Source organism: Zophobas morio, unplaced genomic scaffold (genome assembly GCF_036711695.1).
Source record: "Zophobas morio isolate AGI-343-1 ecotype UQ-CSIRO unplaced genomic scaffold, CSIRO_AGI_Zmor_V1 ptg000006l, whole genome shotgun sequence".
NCBI classification, from domain to species: domain Eukaryota; kingdom Metazoa; phylum Arthropoda; class Insecta; order Coleoptera; family Tenebrionidae; genus Zophobas; species Zophobas morio.
This window is the reverse complement of record NW_026972111.1, coordinates 13,636,014-13,660,692: the sequence shown is the minus strand read 5'-3', so window position 1 is coordinate 13,660,692 and position 24,679 is coordinate 13,636,014. Positions and strand designations below refer to the sequence as shown.

The window sequence follows — 24,679 nt, the reverse complement described above, 5'->3', positions numbered from 1 at the left end:
TCAGACCTCGTGACTCACCGACGCGTGCGTTTTGTTTTTCCACTAATCTCGTTTTATCTTTCATTTAAAATCCGTCGTAGTAGGGCTTTACAGGAAGTGATTTCTAGTTCGGGCCATGCTTTATTTAGCTATATTTGTGAAATCTGTATTTTGGATGGCGGTAAACGAGTTGTTATTTTCACCGTTCTTTGTTCAGGCAGCAGCCATTTTGAAGCGTCCATTTGTTTCTTTTAATCGAGCACATGTTTTAACTGAATCTATTGAACAAATTAACAAACGTTGTGGGTCATGGGGGGACGTGCCTTTATTCTTTGGATTTAGCACAACGTTTATACAACGCCACAGGATTCATCGTATTTTTGCATCGCATATTTTCGACGCCTATTATTTGGAATGACGAATTCGTCCAACGCCATTTTGCAACTGCAGCTTGTCTGCCATGTTTGTTTATGTGTTTTGTTTGGGGAAATGTATGTGTAATAATGGCCCACAATGCAGCTAAATAATTTCACGTTTGAATTTTAACCAATAACTTGACTGGACACGAATTAATATTAATCACATGTAAATCTGTTAACTTTACAATCTTTCACCTCATGCAATTTGTCTTTGTCTCACAATTTTAGCTTCAGTAATTTTCTTGCTGTATAATTTGCATTGAACGTAAATTTCCATGCTCTACAGTTCTGACCTAACATGATATTTAATTTGTACAAGCTTATTTCACACCAGATCTTTGTTTTATAAATCTTTGCTAAGTTTTGATCATGTAAATGTTTTGTTGATGAATGTTTCTCTCATATAAACTATCTGATGTCCAAATTTAATCTCAATTAAGAATTATTTGTTGTTGAATTTTCGTAAGAGTGTGTGGCGAATTTAAATGTTGTTTATTGCTCTTGGTTGAAACTTTAACACTTGTTCGGTTGTCATTTAATGTTAGAGTCATAGAGTTTGAACATTTAAATGGAATTGAAGGTAAATGACACATAACTCGTAGTGTACGTGGGGCGCGCGACTTCTTCTCAAACTGACGGGATTAATCGCGTCACCTGCACAAGTCCGCGGGTGTTGTATAGCTTCAGGGGGCGATCGCGGGTTTTTAACGCTGTCGGCTTCTGTCCATAGCCGGGACCCCACTACGGATCTGCGATCGTAACCGCCTCGTTTCGCAGGGCACGTTCGTAATGGAGAGATGCGTGTGAGCAGGCGTTGGTGTAGATAGAATCACCGTCGTGGGGGAGAACAGTGACGATCAGGAGTCCCAACCTCTACTTGCGCTACAACGCCCCCTCTGGGTATTTTGCTGTGCTCGTAAATGAAATTGATATATTTTGTTCTATATTTTGTTCGATCGCCACACTCTCATAATGATTCGGGTTCTGCCATCCAATTTACATATGTGTAGGTCTTGTGTTTGTTCGGTTTTCATATGTGTATGTCTGTCAATTCGCGAGTGTTTTTCTTTCAAATATCTTAAGGTGTCTGACATGTAATATGTCGGTGAATAAAACCCCAGGGGGTTTTGGGGAATGAAGACCGATGACACCTTGGCCCTGCGGACTCGCCAGAAGGGCAAATCGAGCGTCTGTCGTTCTTCGTTTCTTTTTCCTCCTTAGGAAGGCTCCTAATTTTGTCTATTATTTCTTGCGCTCTCGACCGTGTATGCACTTGTATGAAAGAACGTCTTCCCGCCATTTTTCAAAAACAAAAAAAAAACACACAACGTAGGTTCTCATTTGTTAGACGATCACAGCCAAGGCCAAACTTTGAATTTTTAAATTTTTGCGGGCCTTTCAAACTGTTTCAAGGTCAATTTTTAAGGCGGGAAGTTTGGGTTATCACAATATAAAATCCAGATTGGCCAGGCAAGACTGGAAGCACACTGCGTTAAGAAGAATGAAGGAATACCATCTGGTCCAGGATTAAAACTAGAATTAAGGGACAGTAATTTATTTTTTACTTCATCGATGCTGATATCTATGTCGTGTAAATCGACATTGTTGTTGACGCTTGAAAGGCCTAGTGTCATATTAGGGTCGATAATATCCTGATTATAAACAGACTTGAAAAAATTGGCAAACATATTGGCAATGTCTTTAGGTTTTGAAGAGCAGGTGTCACCAAAATTCATACATTTGGGAAAATAAGATTTGGAGTTTTGACTTTTGGAGTTGATAAAACTGTAGAAGATCTTCATATTATGATTTAAATTGGTTTGTATATACGTTAAGTATTTTTTGTAATCTTTTTTGATAGCCGTTTTAGAAAGGCTACGAAGATGTCTATAAGAATTGTAATGACTTTCATTTGAAGTTTTTCTATAGAGGGCTAAAGTTTTACGTTTTTTATTAATAAGTTTGATAGTGTCAGGCTTGTACCATGCTGGAAAATGACAATTATATAGTCTAGATTTAGGAATACATATATCGATAGCAGAAAATATAATAGAATAAAAAGAGTCAGTTGCTGAGTTTATATCGTTATAATCTAGTAGGGAATTCCAATTAAGTGAAGAAAAGTAGTCGTTTAATTCACTATAGTTGGCATTTTTAAAATTATAACGCCAACTTGCCAATGGAGCAATACAGGGTGTAGAATATGGTAAATTAATAAGCGTCAAAAGCGGCGGATGGTGGGAATCGATTGGAACTAAACCTTGAGATAACTTTTTTACAAAGGTATTTGGTATTGAACTAAGTATTAAATCGAGGATAACGTCGTTGTTATTAGCTACGCGATTGTATTGAATTAAATCTAGTGAAGAGAAGCTGTCACAAATAATTTTATCTTTATCACTAGTTCCTGTTATAAGGTTTTCTATAGTAGATGAATAAACAAGGTTTGGTAAGTTATAGTCTCCAGCTATGCAAAGTAAAGCATCAGGAAAAGATGTTTGAATACAATCAATGGAGACTATGTTTTGAAGATAAGTATCGATACTAGAATTTGGAGGAATGTAAACTGCGCCACATATTAGTAAATAGTTTTCGCACCTGATGGAAACATATAATTCTTCACATATAGTAGTAGGAACGCGTACCATGTCGGTTAGAAGGTATGAACGCACAGCTATCAAAACACCACCGCCACGAGCTTTTACCGAGGATCTTAGATCACTGTCTAAGCGAAATACTGTGTAGTCACTACTAAAAATTTCACTACAAAGCCAAGTTTCTGTTAATATAATAATATCGTAGTCCATATTCAAGGAAGTTAGAAAAGCAGTTGTCGTTTTTGTTCGTAAACCACGCACATTTTGGTAGAAAAGACTTAATCCTGTTTTACGATCGGAGTGAGGTTTTTTGTATCCTTGATAATTGTAGGCATACCATTTTTGTAGCGTATACGGAGATCCTTTTCGCCATTCTCGCGTCTTGTGCGAAGTTCTTTGCGTATATTATAGGCCTGTTGTTGTTGCATGGGTGTTAAACCATTGTTAAAATATACAGACTCTATTTTAGGTTTAGCTCGAACTAAAACATTAACTGTGGCGGAATTATCGAAAACTATTTTAATGGAGCGGGGTTTGGTAGAGCTGGATTTTCCGAGACGCATGGCAGACATTATTTTGTAATCATTTTCGGGAATAGCGGTAGATATAATTTGCGTTATTTTTTCCATGTCTTTCCTTTTACGATCTTCAGGTGATCCATTTGTTTCCGGGAGACCTGTGATAATTATGTTTTTTTCACGATGAATACGATCCCTGGCTTCTGAAATAACTTCCTCTATATTTGAATCAGATTGTTGATTAACATTGTTAGTAAATCCCTTTGTTTTTATATCTTCCAACTCATTTCGGAGTTTTTTATTTTCTGATAGTATATCATTGATGGACTTTTTCATATCTGAGATAGAAGAGGTCAAAGAATTTATGGCAGTTACCAAGTATTTAATCGCATTCGGATCATCTGGATCAGGCAATTGAACAGGAGTTGTAGGCATGCAACATGGTTTTCTTTCAGCACATCCAATGTGTGACCAGACTTGACAATCTGCACAAAAGATGCGTTTTTTAACAGCTACTCTACTGCACACAAAGCACACAACACGTTGCGAACCACCGTCCTGGTCGGCCATCTTAACTCAACTCAACTCAACAATTTTATTCAAAGGTAATTATACAACGGTATTCTAATGACCTAAATTAAATGTGAGTGCTTGCCAAAAAAGTTCCAACAATGTGCACTTCACTTCGCTTTACTTCATCAAGTTTATTATGTTTAACGCTGCGTTTAAAGCTACGTTATAGAAAAGTTTTTAACAAAATTAATTTTAATTCAAGTATTGACGACAATTTTATAGACTTGCATTTGAAGTAGACCCCCAAAAAGACAAAAAGCAAGATCTTTATAAACTGATTGTTACATGAATTGTCTCTTCCAACCTTACTTTTCTTGATTTCTTACCTGTTGCTTCCTGGAGAAATAATCTTTACATTAAAAATAGTTCTTTTCAGAGCGTTATGTTCGTATTGAGGGATTCACTCAAAAATGCTTTTGGAACAGAATGTGTTAATGATTGACTCTTTTTTTTAAATGCGCAGACAGTAAACGGTATGTGGGAGTACTCAATTTGAGCGGATTGGGATGAAAAAATGTTGACAAAACTCCGAGAAACCTCGTTTCTACAAAGAAAGGAGGGAAGTGGTAGATCGAAACATAAGAGAACTCCAAAAATGTTGGTAATGTTAGATACGTAATGGAATAGACCCCTGCAACATCCGCAATATGTGTAAGCACTACAAGAAGCGGATTTTCCAACCAGGGTTACCTATCGTCAAGGGTTTATGGACACATTTGATGACCGGCTGTTTGATAAAAACTTTTTTTACAGACGGACCTTGGAATGATTTGAATAACTATGTAACGGGCAATAAATTACTTTTATTTTCAAACGTCATATAACTGACACTTATATGACGTTCTTACCGGGGTTTAAGTGTCATTTCTATGACAGCGTTTTTGAGCGGCGTATAAATAGAACTTATACTCCGCCGGCGTATAAATAAAACATTTATACTCCGCCGGAGTATAAATATGTGAAAATCATAGTGGTTGTCAACCATAGTAACCATGGTAAGTGAAATCAAGGCAAATCCTTAATGAAGCAAGAAGATAGGAAATAATCATTTCAAAAGAAGATTAATCGTTTGAAAATAAAATATTGTATTTCATTCGGAGTTTAAGTGACTTCATGTGACTCGTATGGACTTAATTCGCCTCGCTATCGCTCGGCGTTTAATTGTCCATACTCGCCACATACAGTATCACTTAAACTCCTAATAAAATAAATATCTATTTTTTGGAGATGTCAATATGAGTCAGAACAATCGTCATTGTCATAAGAATCAAGATTGTCGTTGTGAATCCAGAATCTTATGACTTCACACCATCCCAATCAAGGTTTATAATTTCTCAGTTAAATATTGGCGCTATTTGACACTTTTTAAATTTAGGTAGCAACAGACCACAATAAGGTAATAAAATTATTATCGCTGTGATAGACATGTAACTAAGGGGATGAATGAATTCTATTAGAAGAAATGAGGTCATGTTGGTTGCTATGACGTTTTTTCAATTAATTTCAATGTCTCGTGAAAAATCCCTAGTGTACTATTTTGTTTCCATAACACCACTTTATGGCACTATAAATCGTGTAATAATTAAATCGTGCCGTAATGTGACGGATTATAAACAAATTTTATTTAGTGTGTCAAAAGGCAATTATCAGACTACTCGACCACAAAGGTCCTTTAAGTTTTGATTATGAAATCGGCCTTTAGAGATTTAATCAATAAAACAAATAGAGGACTATGCTATTTTATAAAATTTAAATCCTACCTACTATGAAAAAATTTCAGGAGATGTTATCACATTAATTTTCGTTATTTTCGTTACCGTTTTATCACCTACACGATATTCCTAACATACAGTTACTCTTACATAACTCCCATACAACCTCACTTTACGTTGTGTCAAAAAAATCAATAGGATGGATGTAAATTCAGATTGTCATTTGTACTGTATGTGTACATATAAAATTTGACAACAATTGGTCCGGTAGTTTTGGAGATTATCTGGTTAATAAAATGTGGACAGACGGCATACAGACTGAACGAGGATATCTAATTTTGAAGACAATTCTTTCTTTGCTTACGCTCAGGAAGTAAAAATAAAATTTGCACACTTGAATTTTATAATGTTTCGAACATTTTGTATTTAATATAACGTTTATTCCCACAACACCGAAAACGCGTTGGCATTAACTAGACGAACTTAAAATCTGTATTTGTTCAACTGTACTCCAAGGGCGAGGGAAGTTGTGTGTAAGTAACACTAGACGACATTTTTGTTCTACATTCAGTGATGTATCAACTGTGAAATAAGTAAACTGTTACTTATTTAGGCTACAACATCCACCTTTTTTGGTCATCGATATTGAAGTTATAATGCGACGTATTATGTGGCAAAAAGAACGTGTTATTAAATAATAACAATAACAATAATAAACAAAAGCAGGGCTGATCCACAAAACACAAGTGTGGGAGTATAATATTTATGAAATTTAAGATATAGTAATTATACAAAATTTTGTGGAAATGTCAATACGTTGTTGGTAGGGATCACTAGACAAATTTTGGTTAGCGTTTTACCATCCAGTAGTTTCAGAAATTATCTGTCTAAGACCTATTTCTTCGTGGTCTCGGGGTCATGAAAAGTCGAGAAAACGTAAAAGTATTTATAACGATTTATTGTTCATTTTCCTCTGTTTTATTTTGTTTCTTGTTTCCGCGGGCGCTCATCAGACTACTTGGAGATCCGTGTCTCCGGCAACCCCGGTGCTCCCTTCCCCGAAGAGGGAGCTGGCGCCCGAGCCCCGCCGCTCCCACCGAAGGCACCATCTGATGGCGTGAAAGTGTCCGCATAAGCTTGGCACCGAGGCACGTCACCCCCACGGTTTTGCACCGGAACTCAAAGCAGACGAATTTACAAAAAGTGGTTATCTACCTGTAATTAAGTGGAAACTAGTAGACTGATCCTATTGATGACAATCACAGATGGTTGCGCCTCTAGTGGAGAATCTTGTAAATTCTCTAGGTGAGATACCTGATTTTTGTCCATTGCTTGTGTGTGTACAAACCAACTAGTTAATGTGTTCAGTTGTGAATAAAATGGAGAAAAAACGCGTGACTAAAATATCATGTGGCCCCGACTTGCCACATGATCTTACATGTCCTGCTAAAAATACCCGTTGGCCTTCTTTTATGGGACGAACACCTACCCCGATGTACGACACAATATCCGCCAAACAAATCTTCATTTTACTACTGTATTTTTTTAGGAAATAGAAGTAGGTACCAAACCACTTTTAAGTACAAATATAAATCGAACAAACAGTACAAACACTGCACAAGCTTGCTGCTGTCAAATTTGTCTCTCTTAGAACCGTCATATGCATTTTTACAGCGCCATCTATTTTTCATTTTTTTCCTCAATTCTGATTATTACGGAAATTTTAAACAACCAATAATGAATCGGTGAGTCATTGTGTTAGCACTATAAATAAAATTTTATCTCTTGTCTTTAGGAAATTTTGAAATATACTATCTGTGATTAATTTTTCATTGGGTTGGACTATCTATCGTTTGTTTTAGATATCTACCGAGAAGTCCACAAAAATGTTAATATGTTTTGATTGTTTTAGTTAAAATAGAATAGGGGTTAGGAGTACTTATTTTTTTTAAGTATAGCAGAAAATATTCTGCAGAAATCTATTTTTAGTTTTGTATATTTCTTAATTTGGTGAATAAAATACGAAACTAGAAATTTAGAAATGCTTGCTCAAAATCAAACCTATGAGAAGTATTATTTTGCCCAACTTAAATAGGAACGTATTACTTGTTTAATAAAATCGCCGATATACAGATAATAGACAAACGGAAATGGGAGCTTTAGTTTTTATCTCACTAGCTTAGATAGGGACATAAAAAATCCATCAAATCATTATGAAAAGTATGATTATTTTAGAAAACAAAATGTTGAGGAGGGTAGGAGGCAGTTCGTACGCAGTTACAACTGAAACAACTATGCTATTATTTTATGGCATTTAACATATCATTAAATATAGTTTTTATTTATCTCTGTTGATTCTAGCAATAACGAAGACAATGCTTGTTCAACAAAGCTGTTATAAGTTTATACATATAAAATTTAATAAATAGGTGATAAAAAGCTGAGTTTTGTGTGTATACATACAGATTAATTTTGAAGATACATCTGGTATATCTATGATAGGGAGAAAACATAAGCATAATTTGAATAACTAACAAAATCACGTATAATAATTGTGGTAATGGTTATTACTCACCTTATTTCAAGTAAGGATGGAGGATAAGTTTGTGGTAGAATAAGTTTGTGGTAGAATAAGTTTGTGGTACAATAATTTAATTTATTGAGTCACATCGTGTTTTACTTTTTTATTTAAAAAGATTTGTTTCAACAATTAGGAGTCAACAAAACTATATTCTTATATTCTTTCTTCTATAATATTAAACTGGAATAAAAATTGTTAAATATTTATAGTTCATAGAAAGTTAACAGGTGAACAGAATATTCACTATGTGCATAATAATTTTTAAGAATTATTTTCTAAAATCCTTGGTAATTTAATTGAGGGGCTGTTTTTTCACTGACCATGCATTTTTCCGAAATGGATCAAAAATTATACTGAAATCAAACAAAATTTGATGAAGTGAAAAAAATGTTAACAAAAACATTCAGCTTCTTAGTAGGATGTGGCGTAGGCAAATGTTTTGAAAAAGTGTTATTTTACAATTTTTAGCTATTTTTTAACTAACTAACCAATTTCTGCCACTAATGGGGACTGCTGTCAAAAATACTGTTACATCAAAGACGAAAACCCGATATCAGATTGTGTTTGGAAAGAGTTCTAATGAACACACGATATCAAGTATGTTGAGCTCATTACAAAATTAGAAAATGTGGATCTAATAAGATTTATTATTTTGTGTTAAAAAAATGAACATACATATAAATGTATTTTTCTGTGACCAAGTTTTCCCAGCTTCTGTCGGTATGCAAATTTCTAAAAAACTGAAGTTTTTTTTTTTAATACGTCAGAAATCCGTCAGGTGACTGTAATCAAGGTCATATATTACAAACTAAAATAAATATAATATAAGCAATGCCTCTATCATGCAGCATTAATGAGAACTATTAAATTACTGCATAACTCAGTGTCTCAGTGATGACTTATTCTGGCATTCCATTAACACTTGTTCTTATTCAGATTGAAGATCAATTTTAATGAACTGAGACAAACAGAATTGAATAGATTACGATGTGATTGTTGCAGATTGTACACCTATTCAATTTTGGAGCATCAATCGACATGGAACGCGCTATCCTAAAGGCCGATACCATCCAAAGATTGAAGCGGTTAACCTATATTCATGCGAGCAAAACCCCCAGACGTCGGTGTATTTAGTTCTTTTGAGACAGCAGTCATCCTGGCAAAACTATTTCGATTCAACATGTGTAAACGGAATCAAAAAACAGGAATATATCCTTTCAAAGATTACATTTTTCAAAACCAAGATTTTACAGCGAACGAAGTTACTGATCGACCAAATTCCAAAGTACCAAACAAAAACAATCACGATTTTATTGACTGAAATTATTAAGCTAAGTACCAGCAGTGAAATAAGCCAACCAAGTATAAATGATGAGACTGCCGAAGCAAAAACGAGTGATAATTCACAAACTGAATGTGATGATGTTAATTTAAAACCAGAGCATGTGCTACCTCTACCAAAAGCTACTCCTAGAAAGAATCAAAAAAGAAATGAAAAGCAGGACAATCTAGAGTATAATGCTGATACATCGGGGAAAAAACAAGTGGAAGAAAAGGAATAAGTGAAGCCAGAGAAGAAAGTTTAATGAAATCAAGGAAAAGAAGTTGTCAAAATGATTATTTACTAAGTTTAATCACTCTAATGGTGCTAAGAGACAAAACACAGGACACCAAATCTAATGATACTTGATCTTTCAACAATTCCACGATTGTTCATCTGGAGAATTAGAAGATTTAAGAGAAATTGATCACTATCGCTTTTACATACATGTGGTTGATGACCTACCTGCACTGTTTTACAAAACTCTTTAGAATTACCAACCCAAGGATGATTTTTTCGTTATTCCCCAACAGCAAAAAAAATGGGTCATTGCCTACGTTACTTTTTTTTCAAATGAGTGTTCGCGGCGTTGTTCTTTTTTCTTGGCGCGAAATTTATTTTTTTGAAACGGGACACTACTATTTAAAATAGTGAAAGATTTTTGAAACATGTCGCAGTAAAAAAAGGTGTTTAAGCAAGCAGTTCAACTAAAAAGAAAACTTATTTCAATGTGTTAGTAATCTTAACTTTGATGATCAGCAGAGCTAAAGACTATCTACTGCAAGAAATGTACTAGAAAAAAAAAAACTAATGAAAGACACTTTTTGATAGCTCCCAAATATGTATTGAAATTGTCTCACATATGATATGAAGAGACTAAGATTAACAATAATTAGTTTAGTTTTTAATCTTATCTTTGCACTGTATTCTTTTCTGGGTGTTATTATGTCAACATTAATTATTTTATAGTAAAATCACGAATGCGTTAAAGATAAATATGTTAGGTTTATTAGATATCTTCTTGCTTACTATTTTTATTCATTATAATGAATAAAAAATTAAACTTAGGGTTCGAAAGTCATGATTAAAACCGCGTGAGTCCTTCTCATTAATTTATCTTCATAAAATCTGACATCAAAATAAAAACCCCGTGGCATTTAATTCACTTTGAGTAGTAAATATGCTCTAATGAATGAATTTATAAATAGGGACCGCATGTATCTACTGAAAATAATCGAATAAGTATTTTAATGCTGATTCCTCATCACCAGTACGCGGGAATCTATCTCATCGCTGCAATCCCCCATTTGAAGTAAGGTGTGTTTTACGGCGAGTAGCGGGGACGCTTTGATCTGGTCCACAAGGTCGTAGCCAGTGCGTCGCTAGGAGTGTTTACAGCTTGTTAAAAAACTACTTCTATATTACTATATTACTTCAAATAATAATACTCGATGCCCTTTTTAATTTCAAACACAGGACCACAGATTTGTGATCTTGAAATGTTATATTATGTTGATATAGTCCAAAAGAAAAATATATTTGTAACCAAACTATCGCCGCGACAGCACTGGATCTAGCGTATGAAACACAATTCCGCGCGTTGCTCATCACTCATAAAATTAATTTTGAAAATAGCATAAATCCAGAGCCATCATCTTCGCAAATTGGTATTTAGTATCACATATTTTCGATGCCCAAAATAATAGGGCGTGCTAATGGTTGAGTGTTAATTATTACTTCAGTCATAATGAATCGTTTTTAAATCAATTATCGCCCCTTAAAGATGTGGTTATGCTTTCTTACTGATAAATTAAAAATTCAGTAGCGCTTACCTAACAAGAATCAGCATAAACATTTGTTATGATCTTTTTGAAGTTGTCTTCGTTCACCCTATAAGGAGAAAAATTAATATCTCTAACCATAAAAGCACAAACCATCTACTTTGAGGTGTGACCAAGATATTTTTGGCGTGCATAACATCACCTGAAAATTATCCAGTGTTGTGTAGGTATATTATTAGTTGCACACTTTTTAATTAAAGGTGAAATGATCTTCAAAATAACAAAACAATAATTTATTTTAATCAGTTTCCTTCTAATTAATCAAAAAGAATTGAAAATTTGTGAAAACGTCGTTGAACAATTTATTTGTATAGCTTGTTAGTAGAATAAGTAAGACGGAAATGAGTATTTTAAAACTTAGTTAGTTATTTCTGTTATCATTTTCCTAAAGTGATTTCAACATGGTGTTGACCCTCTTTGTGATTCACAGCTTTATCTCCATAACATGTTCTTCACGCGAAAATCAAGTTGCTTAAAATATGTCTGTCTTGTTTTAATGTTATAATAGCAGTTAAAATTGCCGTCAAACGTAGAAATGTTCCATTTAGAAACTACACACCAAATTGTGTTTTTTTGAAAGATTGATTCACATGCATTTTAATAGATTTAGATGCCTTATTAAAAACGGAGAATAGTTATGGCAATCACAAAATACTTAATATATTTGCATTTTTATATAAAAAAACGTAATCATATTAAACAATTCTGAGCGTCGCTATATTAAAAAATTAAGGAATTTCTTTGGTCCAAAGGGTTATGTAATTTTACTTTTTAATAATCTTTACTCTTTTCATAAGGAAAATTAAGTAAGTGTATAATTCAAACTGATATTTGTTTTGCAGGAATCTGGACCAGCCATCTCCTTGGTGCATAGTTTTTAACAAAGAACAACTAAAACTGTTAGAGTACGCTGAAAATCTCAAGTATTATTACAAAGCTGGCTATGGCAACGACATCAATAGACAAATAGGATGCCCACCTCTTAAAGATGTCTACGAAAAATTCGAACGAACCGTTAATGGTGGCGGATCCAACGTTCAAAACAAAGTTACAGTATTCTTCACAGATTCTATTACAATACAAACGTTTTTGTCTGCAATGGGAATAGGTAAAGACAACCAACCTCCTACAGCTGATAACTACTTTCAACAACAGCAGCGTCAGTGGCGTACATCAACCCTCGACCCCTTTGCTTCGAATGTAGCAGCTGCCTTATGTCAGTATGTTGGACCTACAGCTAGACAAATTTAAACTCGAATTTTTCGTTATATTCTAGATGTCGCGGCAATGAACGTTTCCGCGTTATGTTTTTCCTCAACGAGGTTCCAGTGAACTACCCAGATTGTTCCGTGTAACTTAGAAATTTGCGATCCCAGTGCGTCAGGAAATTTTCAACGTAAATTAGTACAAAGTTACTGAAATTGATCTTTGTTGTTTATTTTTATATTTTATCGTTGATATCGTACTGTACAAAACTTGACTGACAGAACCCCCATGTGTTTTTGTCTTTTTGTATTGATGCACCCGTGCCAGTTGTGTTAGTGATGCGGTTTCTGATTGCTAGCTGTAAAAGTGATGATTTTAATAAAATTTTGATGACGTTTTTCTTCTGGTGTATTGTGTTACGAGTAAGAGAATCGTTTTTTAAACAATGGTTTATTATCACATGAAAATGTGAAATCATTACATAATATGTACATCATTCAAATAAAAACTTATCGCTAAAAATATACACTTTTTCGAATTTTTGGCATTAGGTATTTTACAAAAACAAACTTTAGAACATGATCGCTTTATTTCTTGAATCGTAAAAACTGTGCAAGGTTCAAATTTATTTCATTCAATGGAAATTATACAACGGTATTCTAATGACCTAAACTAAATGTGAGTGCTTGCCAAAAAAGTTCCATCGATGTGCACTTCACTTCGCTTTACTTCATCAAGTCTTTTAAAGTGCGAAAGACAAGTCTCCGACTACATCGTGTGTGGTACGGCTTTGTACAAACGAAAAATCTGATTATTGTGGGATTGTCACGTAGCGAAGACTTGCCCTTGTTTTTTTCGTTAAAGGTTCATTGTAAGGCTTCGGTTTCGTAAAATTGAACTTTAGTCGTCGCTGCAACAGTATCTACAGCACCTTCTACATAAACAAACACAAAAACAACACAAGAGGAGCAACACTGACACCACGGCTGCCCCGACATAAACCCAATTGATTTCTGGATTGTGCTCCGACACGCACAGCTCGGCTGACTCGTCGCTGAAGGCTGGACCTGCGGAAGAAAACAAAATCAGTTAGGTACACCAGACGTCGACATGCACAGAAATGATGAAATTCAACCTTAACCTCGTACGATAATAAAAAGGCCATAAATTTATAATTTTACACGCACGTTGCCGAATAGAGGTTATATTTTGCTTCAGATTGCGACGTAAATACAGTAGATTTCAATGATATTGTGAACAGTCTTAGTTTCTTTTGGGTAAATGACTTCGACTTGAGTCTGTTCTGTCTTTTTGTCAACAACAAGAACATTCAACAGTGAATAAGAACATGAACACTGCTAATATAAAAAAACAAGTGCTCCATTTTTAGTTGTTCTGTTTCATTTTGTTTAGAACTTAGGTAAAGTATAATGGATTTTTCCGGCACATTTAACTTTGTCGTAAGTGTATGGTAAAAGTGTGCGTCGGAGACGCACTGTCTTACAAAAGTTGTGACAAATGCAAAAGTATTTCAAGTATTTATTTTTAGAAATATTTGAAAATGTCCCGATTATATCCAATGTATTTTTATCAATCTCTGCTGGACGCAAACATTAATACTGGCTTTACTTCTCTATTGGTGCATACACAAATAATGACTTTTTCCTGACCTGGGTGATCTGTTACGTTGGGACAATTTATGACCCCATTGCATACGAGTCCGGCAGCTATGCACAGTCCTGCTTCTCCCGGACAAACAAATCCACAGCCTTCCACATTCTCTTCGACACTGCCACCTCCTGTCAGTCTAGAAGACATTAAACTCCCGTCTTGGTTCCTAGGTAGGTGAAACAGCTCAGTCCACGCAATAGTAAACGCTGCTCTCGTAGGTGACGTTCGACCAATAAACTGGATTGTCACTCCAGGTTCGGCTCCATCGGGACTTAGTTCAGCTGCTGACAAAACTGGCAGCTCTTTAACAAGGGAGACGTTCTCTCCGCAGATCGACAAGTAAGGGTCTAGGCGACCTTTAAGGAAAATATCCACGATGCCGTCGTCGCAAGCTTTCGACGAAAACTTAATGCGATCGAAATGCAACCAAAGGTCGCGTTCTCTGTTCACCTTGATCTCCCATATGCATCGAATCGATTTGGGAGGCTCGACGTAACCTATTGCTTCGTAGTAGGGGTAGTGGATTTCTCCGTTTAAAACTGGTTGAATTATTGGAGGGCCACACAGCGGTCCGTGGACAAATTCATAAGTGGCCTCGAAAAGCGGAGCATTATGTTTGAAGTAGCTCAAAGCGGAATGAGCACTGTCTACGATGAGTTGAAGATTGAGCTGTTCTCCTCTCGAGATGATCTGAGTGGATGAAGTATGTTTATTGCATAAGCATGTCACATCGCCGCTTTGTGCGGCTTTAGTCAAAGGGATGGGAGGATAAGAAGTATTGGCCCCAGGTGGTAGCGGCTCCCACATGACCAATTTGTCAACACGGTCCTCCAAGCAGTTTGAGCAGGGACCCTGATTGTAAGGGTTCTCCTTGAAGTGTATACCCGTGATTGTTAAAATCACTCTCGCAAAAAGTCTTTTATCGGTAACAAATCGGTACAGACACTGTACGTCTTCGCTAGATTGAGCTTGCTTGTAGACTAAAGTATTCAGTGGCGACCTCAGCCACCCTCGCGTTTGCCTCCACGACGCAAAAACCTCATCACAGGATTTTCCAGGAACCGGCTCCCCCAGCTTCGTATTATTAAAAAAATCATAATGGGCCCAATAATACAAGGATGAGCCGCTATAACTTCCCGTCTTGCTTTCGAATCTCACAAATAAAGCATTTCCAGTTGACACGAAATCGTGTTTCTCCATTGCTTTGGAAAAGGTATCACAGAATGTCTTGATAATTTTCGAGTCGTCTGGCCACGAAGCGTCATACAATGTAAGGGATTCGCCGCAGTCGCCCTCGATGGGTTGTATAGGGGACTCGATCCTGTTTATTCGGAAACTGAAATTTTACATTGTTAGTAGAAGCACGTCGTTACGTCAGGTGCAAACCTGGGAAAGTATAATCTGACAATTTCTCCGTCTTCGCCTTGCATTAGATATGTACAGCTGGTGTGTGGAGGATACCAGTGGGCGACCGACAGGAAAATTCCTTCAGAATCTCCGGATGCTCGAAGACTCTCGGAGGACAGCAGCCAATCACATGTACCGTTTCGGCTTCCGGCTGTGTCCACATGACCGGGCCAATTACCGACGTTGAAATGAAAACCCGTGTTGAGCAGAGGACCTGAAAAACATGAATTGTATGTGAAAATTCGTAACTTTTTAGTTTCATACGTCATTTCTGGTGTATTATCAAGACTATTTGCTATTAAAAAAACTTTATGAAGAAATTTAATGTAGACAACCGGGGGGAATATCTATAAAGCACCTTGTTCTAGGTGTGTGAAAATAATAACTTTGAAGCCTTTATCTCTCTCTATGTTTATTTGTGACACAATTGCTCCCAAACGGATGAACGATTTCAATGCTTTTTTTTGTTTGAAAGCTGGTTTAATCTGGAAAGTTTATACCTATTTTTGATAATAGCCATTTCAAGATCATAGCTCATAAATCATAACATTACACAATAGGGGTAGAAATCAATACGAAGGGGAGGATAGAAACTTAAACAATTTCAGATTTTCAAATTCATTGCTCTGTTTATTAACACTTGTTGATTACATATTTATAATTCTTATTATTTTGTGAATAAAACATTCACAGTTCTTGCGTTTGAGTTACGTATGTTTCAATAACACGAACAACACAATGTTTAATTGTGGCTTACCTTATTATGTATACAGTAATTTATATTCATAAAACTGAAACCAAAAGAATTTTTCATTTATTACTATTATGTGGCTTTGTTCGTTGATAGTCACAGTTTTATTTTTATTTTTCTATTTTTGAATGTAACTTGTATTTACAGTGTGTACAACAATTATCTTAGAACAATAATAGAAACACCAATTTATTATTTTCCTTGTAATTTATTTCTTACGTTTCTAATATGTTACAGTCAATTGTATATTTTTAGAATACGTTTTGTAAAAATAAGGTTGTCATTAAGAAAAATATCTATATTTTCGCAGTCTTGAACACGGAAGGTTGTTTTTATAACAGTAGTAGTAATACTGATTCCAACGGGAAGAATTCAGTTACAGGAATTATTTCAAGAAAAAAGAAATAAGGTGTAGAGCTTAATCTAACTCATAAGACAATACAAAAAATCACAGTAAGTACTTCCACGAGAACATTAATAAATAAAAAAAATAATGACGGGCTTAAGCTTGATCCCTGTTGCAGATCTGAGGATGGAACAAAGCGTTTGGCATTAAAATTTGGATTTTTGACAGTAAACTGTTCCCTTTGATATACATAGACAGAGAAGTACAGACGACTCGTAATTAAGTTATAGTTCTCTATAGTCTGTTACAACGATAATATATTTTTTTATTATTATTTTTTAAGTATAGGCGCGCGTAACGTGACAGTATTTTCAAATATTCGAGAAAATGGGGTGAATCGTTCTTGATTTGATCAATAAAAAACCGTTTTACGGTAGGGCCATGCAGATCACAAGTAAGGGAGTGTGTTATTTTATAAAATGTAAATAGGAGTTACTCTAAAAAAGTCTGCGTTTACGTTATTTAATTGTTGGTGGGGACAATTAGACAAATTTTGGTAAGCGTTTTATCATCTACACCTTATTCCTAAAACACTAGAAAATTTGATAACAAACGTTCCCTTGAAATAACAATTTTTTCGGAATAAAAAAAAAAAATTGCAGAGTGTCATTGGTGCATAAATCTTGATAGATAACATATGACAAAGTAAAATTTTAATTAGCACCTTTGGTCTGCACGATATTCTTAAGTACGTCCAAAATTTGAAAAATTAGTTTCGAAGATTATCAACAGGGTTAACAGACAGACCGACCTCAGCTATAATTTCACAATCTAATTAAAAGCTACCAGTACTTAAACTGAAAATCTATGTCAAAAGTTACAATGATTTCTTTGCAAGTTGATTTTAAATTTATGACTAGATGGGAATTAAATCGTATTGTTTTATTCGCCAGTTTTTACTGACATAATAACAAATAGTTAATGCAGCTTGTTTAAGAAAATTTTCCAGCTTGGCAGATTTACAAATTTAATTAGTTCCTGAGGAGAATATGTTAGTCACATGTGGTGGAAAGTTAAAATAAACTTCGCAGCCTTCCAAAACAAGCCTCCTATTATTAATTTGAGGATGAGCGCTCTCCTGCAGATACGTCGACAGTTTTAAAGTCAGTAAGTGGATATAAATTGTAAACTCATAAAAGTACAGTTAGGTAGTTTACCTTTGCAGAAAATCGCTTCTGCGGAAGTTCTAAACCAAACAAATAATTCCTACCCCAAACAAAGTTTATTTTGATTTATTAAAGTTTGACAAATTAGAATGCGGGAACAATAACACACTGTTTTGTTGAAAAAGTTTCCCGGTTTAGATTTAACTCAAACATCAACAACAATACCAAAAAAAGCAACAAACACAACAACATTGTTACATGAGTGGAATGCTTAAAAGCATATTAAAAAAATCATAACTAATGCCCTAAATAAGTACATGATGCTCACAGTTACAGGAATATTAATACAACTTATTGATATTAGGTTTTTTCTTAAATGGGATCTTTGAAATGACCTAAAAATAACCCCTAGAACAAAAGTTGTAACTTTAATACACTTGCCACGGGTTCGTTTTCATTCTATGAAATTCAAAGCTCCACGATCAGAGAAACCACAGGCTTCCCCGGATCATACCAGTTAATTACGTCTTGAATATTATACAGTGAAACAAATAAAGTCTAAATTTGGAACAACCATAAACCATTAATTGTTTACAAGCGAGCTTTAATTAGCAATCTAACTTCTCTTTTCATTTTGTCATTTAGAATTTGTCTGCTAAATCCTGAATTCAGTATTGGTATAAATCGATGGGGAAAATAACCGCGGGTTAAAAGCAATGAAATGGATGTTGTTGGATGGGGTAAATTGAAATATCATTTGCTGTAGTTGTATAATAATCAGCTAGTAACGGCGGTTTTTTGCCAGGTTATTAGTTTATGCAAAATAGTTAAAAAAGGCGACTAGTTATATGGCACTTTTCTGTTTTATATATACTTTTGCAGTCAGTTATCCAAAGGACCAAAAAGAAAAAATCTTTATATTTATAAATATAAAAAAATTATGAAAATTTATTCATCTTTTTGCTGTTAGTTTATAATGCGATTCTGAGGAGAATATTCCGAAAATATTCCACAGACTGTGTTCTGACAATGACTGAACAAATGTTTAGAGATAATAAAGTCAAAAATAGTACATGAAACTAGATATCTGTTGTCTTCAAATACAAAACGTGGGCGTAATCGTGCGTTTCATTTTTTATTAAAAGCATTATTTTATTAAGCGAAAAAATTAGTTGAAAGTTATTTCTATAGAACTTCCCTCGTTCCCGAAGTACAGTCCAACAAATCTGGTTCTTCGGTGTAAAGTTTCATAAAGTTATAGTTAACTATCAAGAAATTTAATCGTTACTTGTCTTGGTACAACATGTTGGACAAATGTTTGATAATTTTTTTTTCTATCGAATATTTCTCAATTTTATTGTCGCTAATTGTGAAGTCACATAACTCACTTGTATATTTGCTGTAAATTTATTTTTACTTCACGAGCATAAGGTACGATGTGTTGTAATTTCATGTTTACTTGGCGTTTCGTAAATGTTGGAATTTGAAAAAGTAGTTTTCCCATTTCGTCTGTCTATTCGCTGTGGTCTGCTTGCCCATCTTCGAAAATTGTATTTGTACCTATACATTTCGCTGGCTCAATGCTAATTTGTTCCATATAACATTTTTATGGATTTTCAGATTTTTATGTTAGCGAGTTACTACGTAGTCATTCTGTTTTTTCTTTTGCCACATTAAACTAACTGTTTTTTTTTTTATAATACTTAAATTAGATTGTTACATATACACCATTTATACAGGGTTTTTTTATAAATGATTCTAAGGATGTAGTTGGCCATGGATTTCAACATCCCGCTTCGCTGAAATTATGCCTCATTATGACAGTTCTCACCTGTCATTAATGCCATTTGTAACCTGTCATTTAAAATCATCACTTTTATTGTTCTAAAGCTTTTCAAGCGTGAATTATAGTAATTATCGTTGATCCAAGCTCAAAACAACAAAATAGTCGTTTTCAAAACTCTTGGTGCTGGCGTACGAAAATTTTCTTTTTGTGCTAGGAAGTGAGGACCGTGAAAATGGTTTACTCTGTTGAAAAAGACACTTTCATTGTTATGTCTCTATTGTCGCAATGGGACATTCGTAAAGGTAGAGTATGTGTATTCTGTAACCACTTGTAAGCAAGAATATCTGGCCAAATACCCTGATTTGCAAATTCAAAAAACATCGTTGGAGGCTCACACAAACTGGCAGTGTCAACAAAGGGAAATTTCCTGGAAGACCTTAAGTATCTGAGAAAATTGTTGATGATTTGAGACGACTCGAGCAGAACCTACAAACATTTTTGACAAGATTGTCTCAGCAGCCAGGAGTTCCTGTTGCAAGATGAAATTGAGCAATGGGTCCAAAGCATTGACGAAAAAAGGTTGCAGAACATTTCCGAAATTATAAAGAATGTGCTTTGAACAAAATGGTGAAGATTTTCAACATTTACTGTGACATTTAACCGCAATAAATTTGTTTCTTTTTATTGCAATGAATTAGTTTTATTTTTTAATAAGATATGAAGCATTTAAGCAACCAGTTATACAGATGCGTGCGGTATTTGTCGTGAGTCCTTGGACATTTAGTAAAGTCCACATAAAGTGAGGGGCGGCCCGCTTGCATGACCTTCTTCGACCTTATAATCATTTATAGAAACACTGTATCATTCTTAGTTATTATTTGTTCCGTATACATTTTCAACTGATGTCTTAAATTTTAACACAAAATTATTAATATGGTAAAAATGTAATACCAATTCCCAATTTCTTTAAGTTACAAAACATTTGAAAAAATAATTATTTTTTCAATAAATCATGCAAAATGTTAGTATTTTGCCGGATACTAAAGCAACCCATTTTTGGTTTTGGGAAAAAATATTCACATTTCATTGTGAAACATGGTCTCGAGAAACGTTATGATTCAGAAATAAACTTTTAAGTAATCCAGAAAAATGTAACTTTCATAGTTTGTAATCGCTCAGTTCAGGATTTTTTAGACTTTTAAATGCTATCAAAAGAAAGGTAACACACTAGAACGAAAAAATCTCAAGAAAATGCGTTTTAAGCGTAAAAGGAAACCTCAACAGACAAAATTTCCCGCTTCGTTGACAAATTATTAAAATTTGATTTTGCGATTTTTGTTTTGTGACAACACTGCTAACCTCTATAAAGTGAAAACTAGCGTCATAAATAACACCCCCTCAGCCCCTGCACCCTAGGAGCACAAATTCCAAGGGAACACGATCCGCACAAGTGCAGACAATGTAAAATATATTTAAAGCAGATAACCAACGGGAAAAATGCCCTCTCAGCAATAGTAACATGCTTAACCTTGACTGTTTAGACATCGAACAAATGTCACGTAGAATTTTTTTGATTTGAATAAGTTGTTCTCCTCAAAACAGGGGAATAAAATTAAAATATTCTGCAAATTATTATTATCATAATTTTTATTGTATCATTATTAAAGAAAAACGTGTGTAATCTTACATTTCCGAGAAAATGGGGTGATCGTTTTTGATTTGGTCATTTGTTTTACAAATTGAGCCACCCTAGCTAGAGGGCGGATTAAACAATAAACAAATCTATTAATAATAAAAAAGTCAAAGCAGATTCGTAAACCACAAGTACAGGAATATCTTATTTCATAAAATTGTTGACAGGGATGATTAGCTAAATTTTGGTTAGCGTTTTACTATCTGCATGATATTCCTAATATACACACAAAATTTCACAACAATTGGTCCAGTAGCTTCTGAGATTATCTGTCTGATAAAAATTGACACAAACAGATGGAGGAACGGACAGAGAGACAGACAGACGGACAAACAGAAACGGGAGACCACTTTTTTCGTATTCTAGAGGTCATGAAACGTCGAGAAAACAAAACTGGTGAACTTAGGCTCGGAAAGTCAAAAATGAAAACTATAAAATAAATCATATGCAGAAGCAAGCCAAAAAGTAGGTACTTCAGTACAAAAAGAAAATGGAAAACGTGAAGAAGAGTTGAAAGGAATATTAGTTAGGATGAAAACAAAAACGAAGAAAAAATAGAAAAAATTAATAATGATCAAAGGAGAAAAGTTAACCAACTATGCCGGGCCCAAAAACAGAAGTTTCTAGAAAAGAAAAAAGAAGAGAAACTAAAAAGATGGAAGTAACATTTTGAACATATATCAAAAGTCGAAATGAACAAGGTTTCGAACAAAAAAACCAGAAGAAATATCTGTAAAGATGACACTTGTTAAATAATAAAAACATGACAGTGCCAGTGGGGGATGAGATAGAAGAACAGATAATAAACTTTATAAAAAATCATTCTTCCTCCGATCCTCGGACACATTAAATAGAATTTAAAACGTGGATAGAACAAATTTAAAAGATGAAACCTATAAACTAATAATTCAGACTTACGAAACAGAAAAAAATGCCGGATTTACAACATTAGTTTTGGGAAAGATGTTATTAATCACAAATGTTTGAATAACGACAAACTACATGAAACATCGCAGTTTTGAACAAAACATGGTTTGATACACGTGTGGTTAAAACAAAAGGAAGGTTGATTATAACAGGAAACAAGCTTTATTATATAAACTTGAAATGTCACATGAGATACGCAATGAAATTGAGGTGAGTACAGAAGGGCAAAGCGAGAATGAAATTGCACTTATTAATACTTATTAAAATATCATAACACAAGGTATTTATATAGCAGAAGCAGTTATTTCTTGCTGATTGTATCTTGATTTTCATGTGGGTGTTTAAGAATGACTCTTGATGGTGTTGGGAAAAGTAATGCAGTTCTTATGGAAAAATATCTCAAAACAGCTAACGGTGAAAGATCATATTTCTTATTAAGTATCCCTTATTTTATAACGTTATTGCTTCCTGCATTTTTATTACTGTTTTTATATTAGTGACTGGCCATTAACCGAAAATATTCAAATACATACATCACTAGCTTATTGCTTAAAAACACGCTTTCGTTTACGAAAACTTGACGAAAACGACAATCTTGATAATTATAAGGATCCTGGTTTGTATTTTATTTATTACTGCCGTTGCTTTGACCGACCTCATCGTGATGATGGCAAAGATTACAGTTTCAAGTAAATTACGTTTTTGCGTTCCAGTGGAGTTTTTCAGATAAAAAATAAATACATCGAGCACAATAGTTGATTCAGTAATGTTATTAATAGATCTGGAGGAAAATGTTACTCGTGTTTCCTTGGACGTTGCATTCTGTTCTTAGTAAAGAGTTCCACTAAAGTGCACTGGTACAAACCTAAAATTCTCTTCACCGTGTTAGTGCCCGATGTGTCCCAGGTTAGAGTCCACCCCGTGTACTTTTTTAAACATTTTGTCAAATATACTGACAAGTTTCTCAGGAGTAAATAATTAAGAAAACGTGTTGAGTTTTTTATTTCCGTTTCAGTCAAAATGTGAATCAACGCTTAAACGAAAAACTTTATCCATTCATCCATAAATTCTCACGCACCCCCGATCCAGTTACATCGTGATCAGCCCTTCCCCGGAAACATAATGCCGTGCGAGGGCGGTTGTTACTTGTTTGCTGTGGGAACGACAACGTTAGAGTGCCGATAAACTGGTAGACGAAAGAAATAACAGAAAGAAAAGACACACTTTTTACCTGCTGGCGACGAAACGAACTCGACGAAAAGGTCTTGAGATGTGCCTATAATGGAGTAAGGAAACTTTCCCATCCCGCAGAACGTCCCAATAACGGGACTCAACTCATTCTTTCCATCGTAGATTTTTATGTAGTCGTAAGGACAATTCTCTTGGCCTGGAAATAAAATACATATGGAATTAGCTGTTGAATTTTTGTTGAAAGAGAGTTAATGTTACTCAGATATACAGTCAGCAGGATTCTTTGTCTATGAATTTGACACTTCAACATACAATATGACAAACATTTTCAAGACTATTTTCATTCGTTGTAAACTATTGATCGCTGTGTAGACCACTGAGCGTTTAGTTTTCAAATATTTAACTTAAAAGGACTAGATTTTCTTTACACTCCTCTGAGATGATAAAAAATCTTGCAGAAAATAAATGATGGTGTTCTTGGGTTTTGATGCTTTTCGATTTAATATATCCCTACACTTTCTTTTTAATAATTTTTGCAACAAATGAAGATCCGTGTGCAACAAAATCATGACAAAAACAAATTAAAAACAAATTTTTCGATCTACTTTTTCTTGGATGAGACAGTATAGAACAAGAAAATAAACTTATATATGTTAAGTAGTTCATGTACGTGCTAAACGTAATTGACAGCTATAACATATTCTTTATTCTTTGTATCTTGTTTGGACATTTTTTACAAAACACCATTTTATAAGTGTATTTTTTGGTATTTTTTGTTTAAACGTTTGCAACAACAACAGGTTGTTCATGATGTTTTGGTACTCCACTTTTCAACAGTCCGTCGTATTTTGCTGTCAAGTAGATTTTAATGTCTTAATTTATATAAACTAATTAAGTATTTCAATATTTAATGATTTTAATAGGTTTTCGGTTAAGTTACTCGCAGCTAAAACAGGTTATCCCTTAAGCTATGATATAGCGTCAAAAAATCTGG

At 34.4% G+C, this 24,679-nt stretch overlaps 2 protein-coding genes across 6 annotated transcripts in view; one reads left to right on the top strand and one right to left on the bottom strand.

Annotated features, from left to right (window-relative positions):
* Window positions 1–7,109: 7,109 nt before the first annotated feature.
* LOC135123656 (multiple inositol polyphosphate phosphatase 1-like) lies at window positions 7,110–13,147 on the top strand. Of its 2 annotated transcripts, XM_064048499.1 has the most exons (3): window positions 7,379–7,543; window positions 12,384–12,757; window positions 12,818–13,147. In XM_064048499.1, exons 1-3 carry the CDS (start codon window positions 7,536–7,538, stop codon window positions 12,871–12,873), a joined length of 438 nt encoding a protein of 145 aa, XP_063904569.1. In that variant the 5' UTR covers window positions 7,379–7,535; the 3' UTR covers window positions 12,874–13,147. The 2 variants fall into 2 exon arrangements, 1 of the variants encoding a protein (XP_063904569.1); XR_010279673.1 differs by lacking the exon at window positions 7,379–7,543 and adding an exon at window positions 7,110–7,356 and having other exon boundaries at window positions 12,384–13,147.
* A 170-nt stretch (window positions 13,148–13,317) lies between these two features.
* The window catches only part of LOC135123655 (uncharacterized), a 482,510-nt gene continuing 471,148 nt past the window's right edge, over window positions 13,318–24,679 (bottom strand). For all 4 annotated transcript variants that reach the window (XM_064048495.1, XM_064048498.1, XM_064048496.1 and 1 more), the window contains 4 exons: window positions 23,726–23,881; window positions 15,805–16,039; window positions 14,418–15,754; window positions 13,318–13,814 (listed from right to left, as the gene is read on the bottom strand). In XM_064048495.1, coding sequence (XP_063904565.1) covers window positions 13,648–13,814; window positions 14,418–15,754; window positions 15,805–16,039; window positions 23,726–23,881 — 1,895 coding nt within the window. In that variant the 3' untranslated portion in view covers window positions 13,318–13,647. The remainder of the gene's footprint in view (window positions 13,815–14,417; window positions 15,755–15,804; window positions 16,040–23,725; window positions 23,882–24,679) is intronic.

Coding starts and splice junctions, on each gene's coding strand:
- LOC135123656 (XM_064048499.1), top strand. Junction 12,758..12,817: donor GAATGTAGCAGCTGCCTTAT/GTCAGTATGTTG, acceptor GTTATATTCTAG/ATGTCGCGGCAATGAACGTT.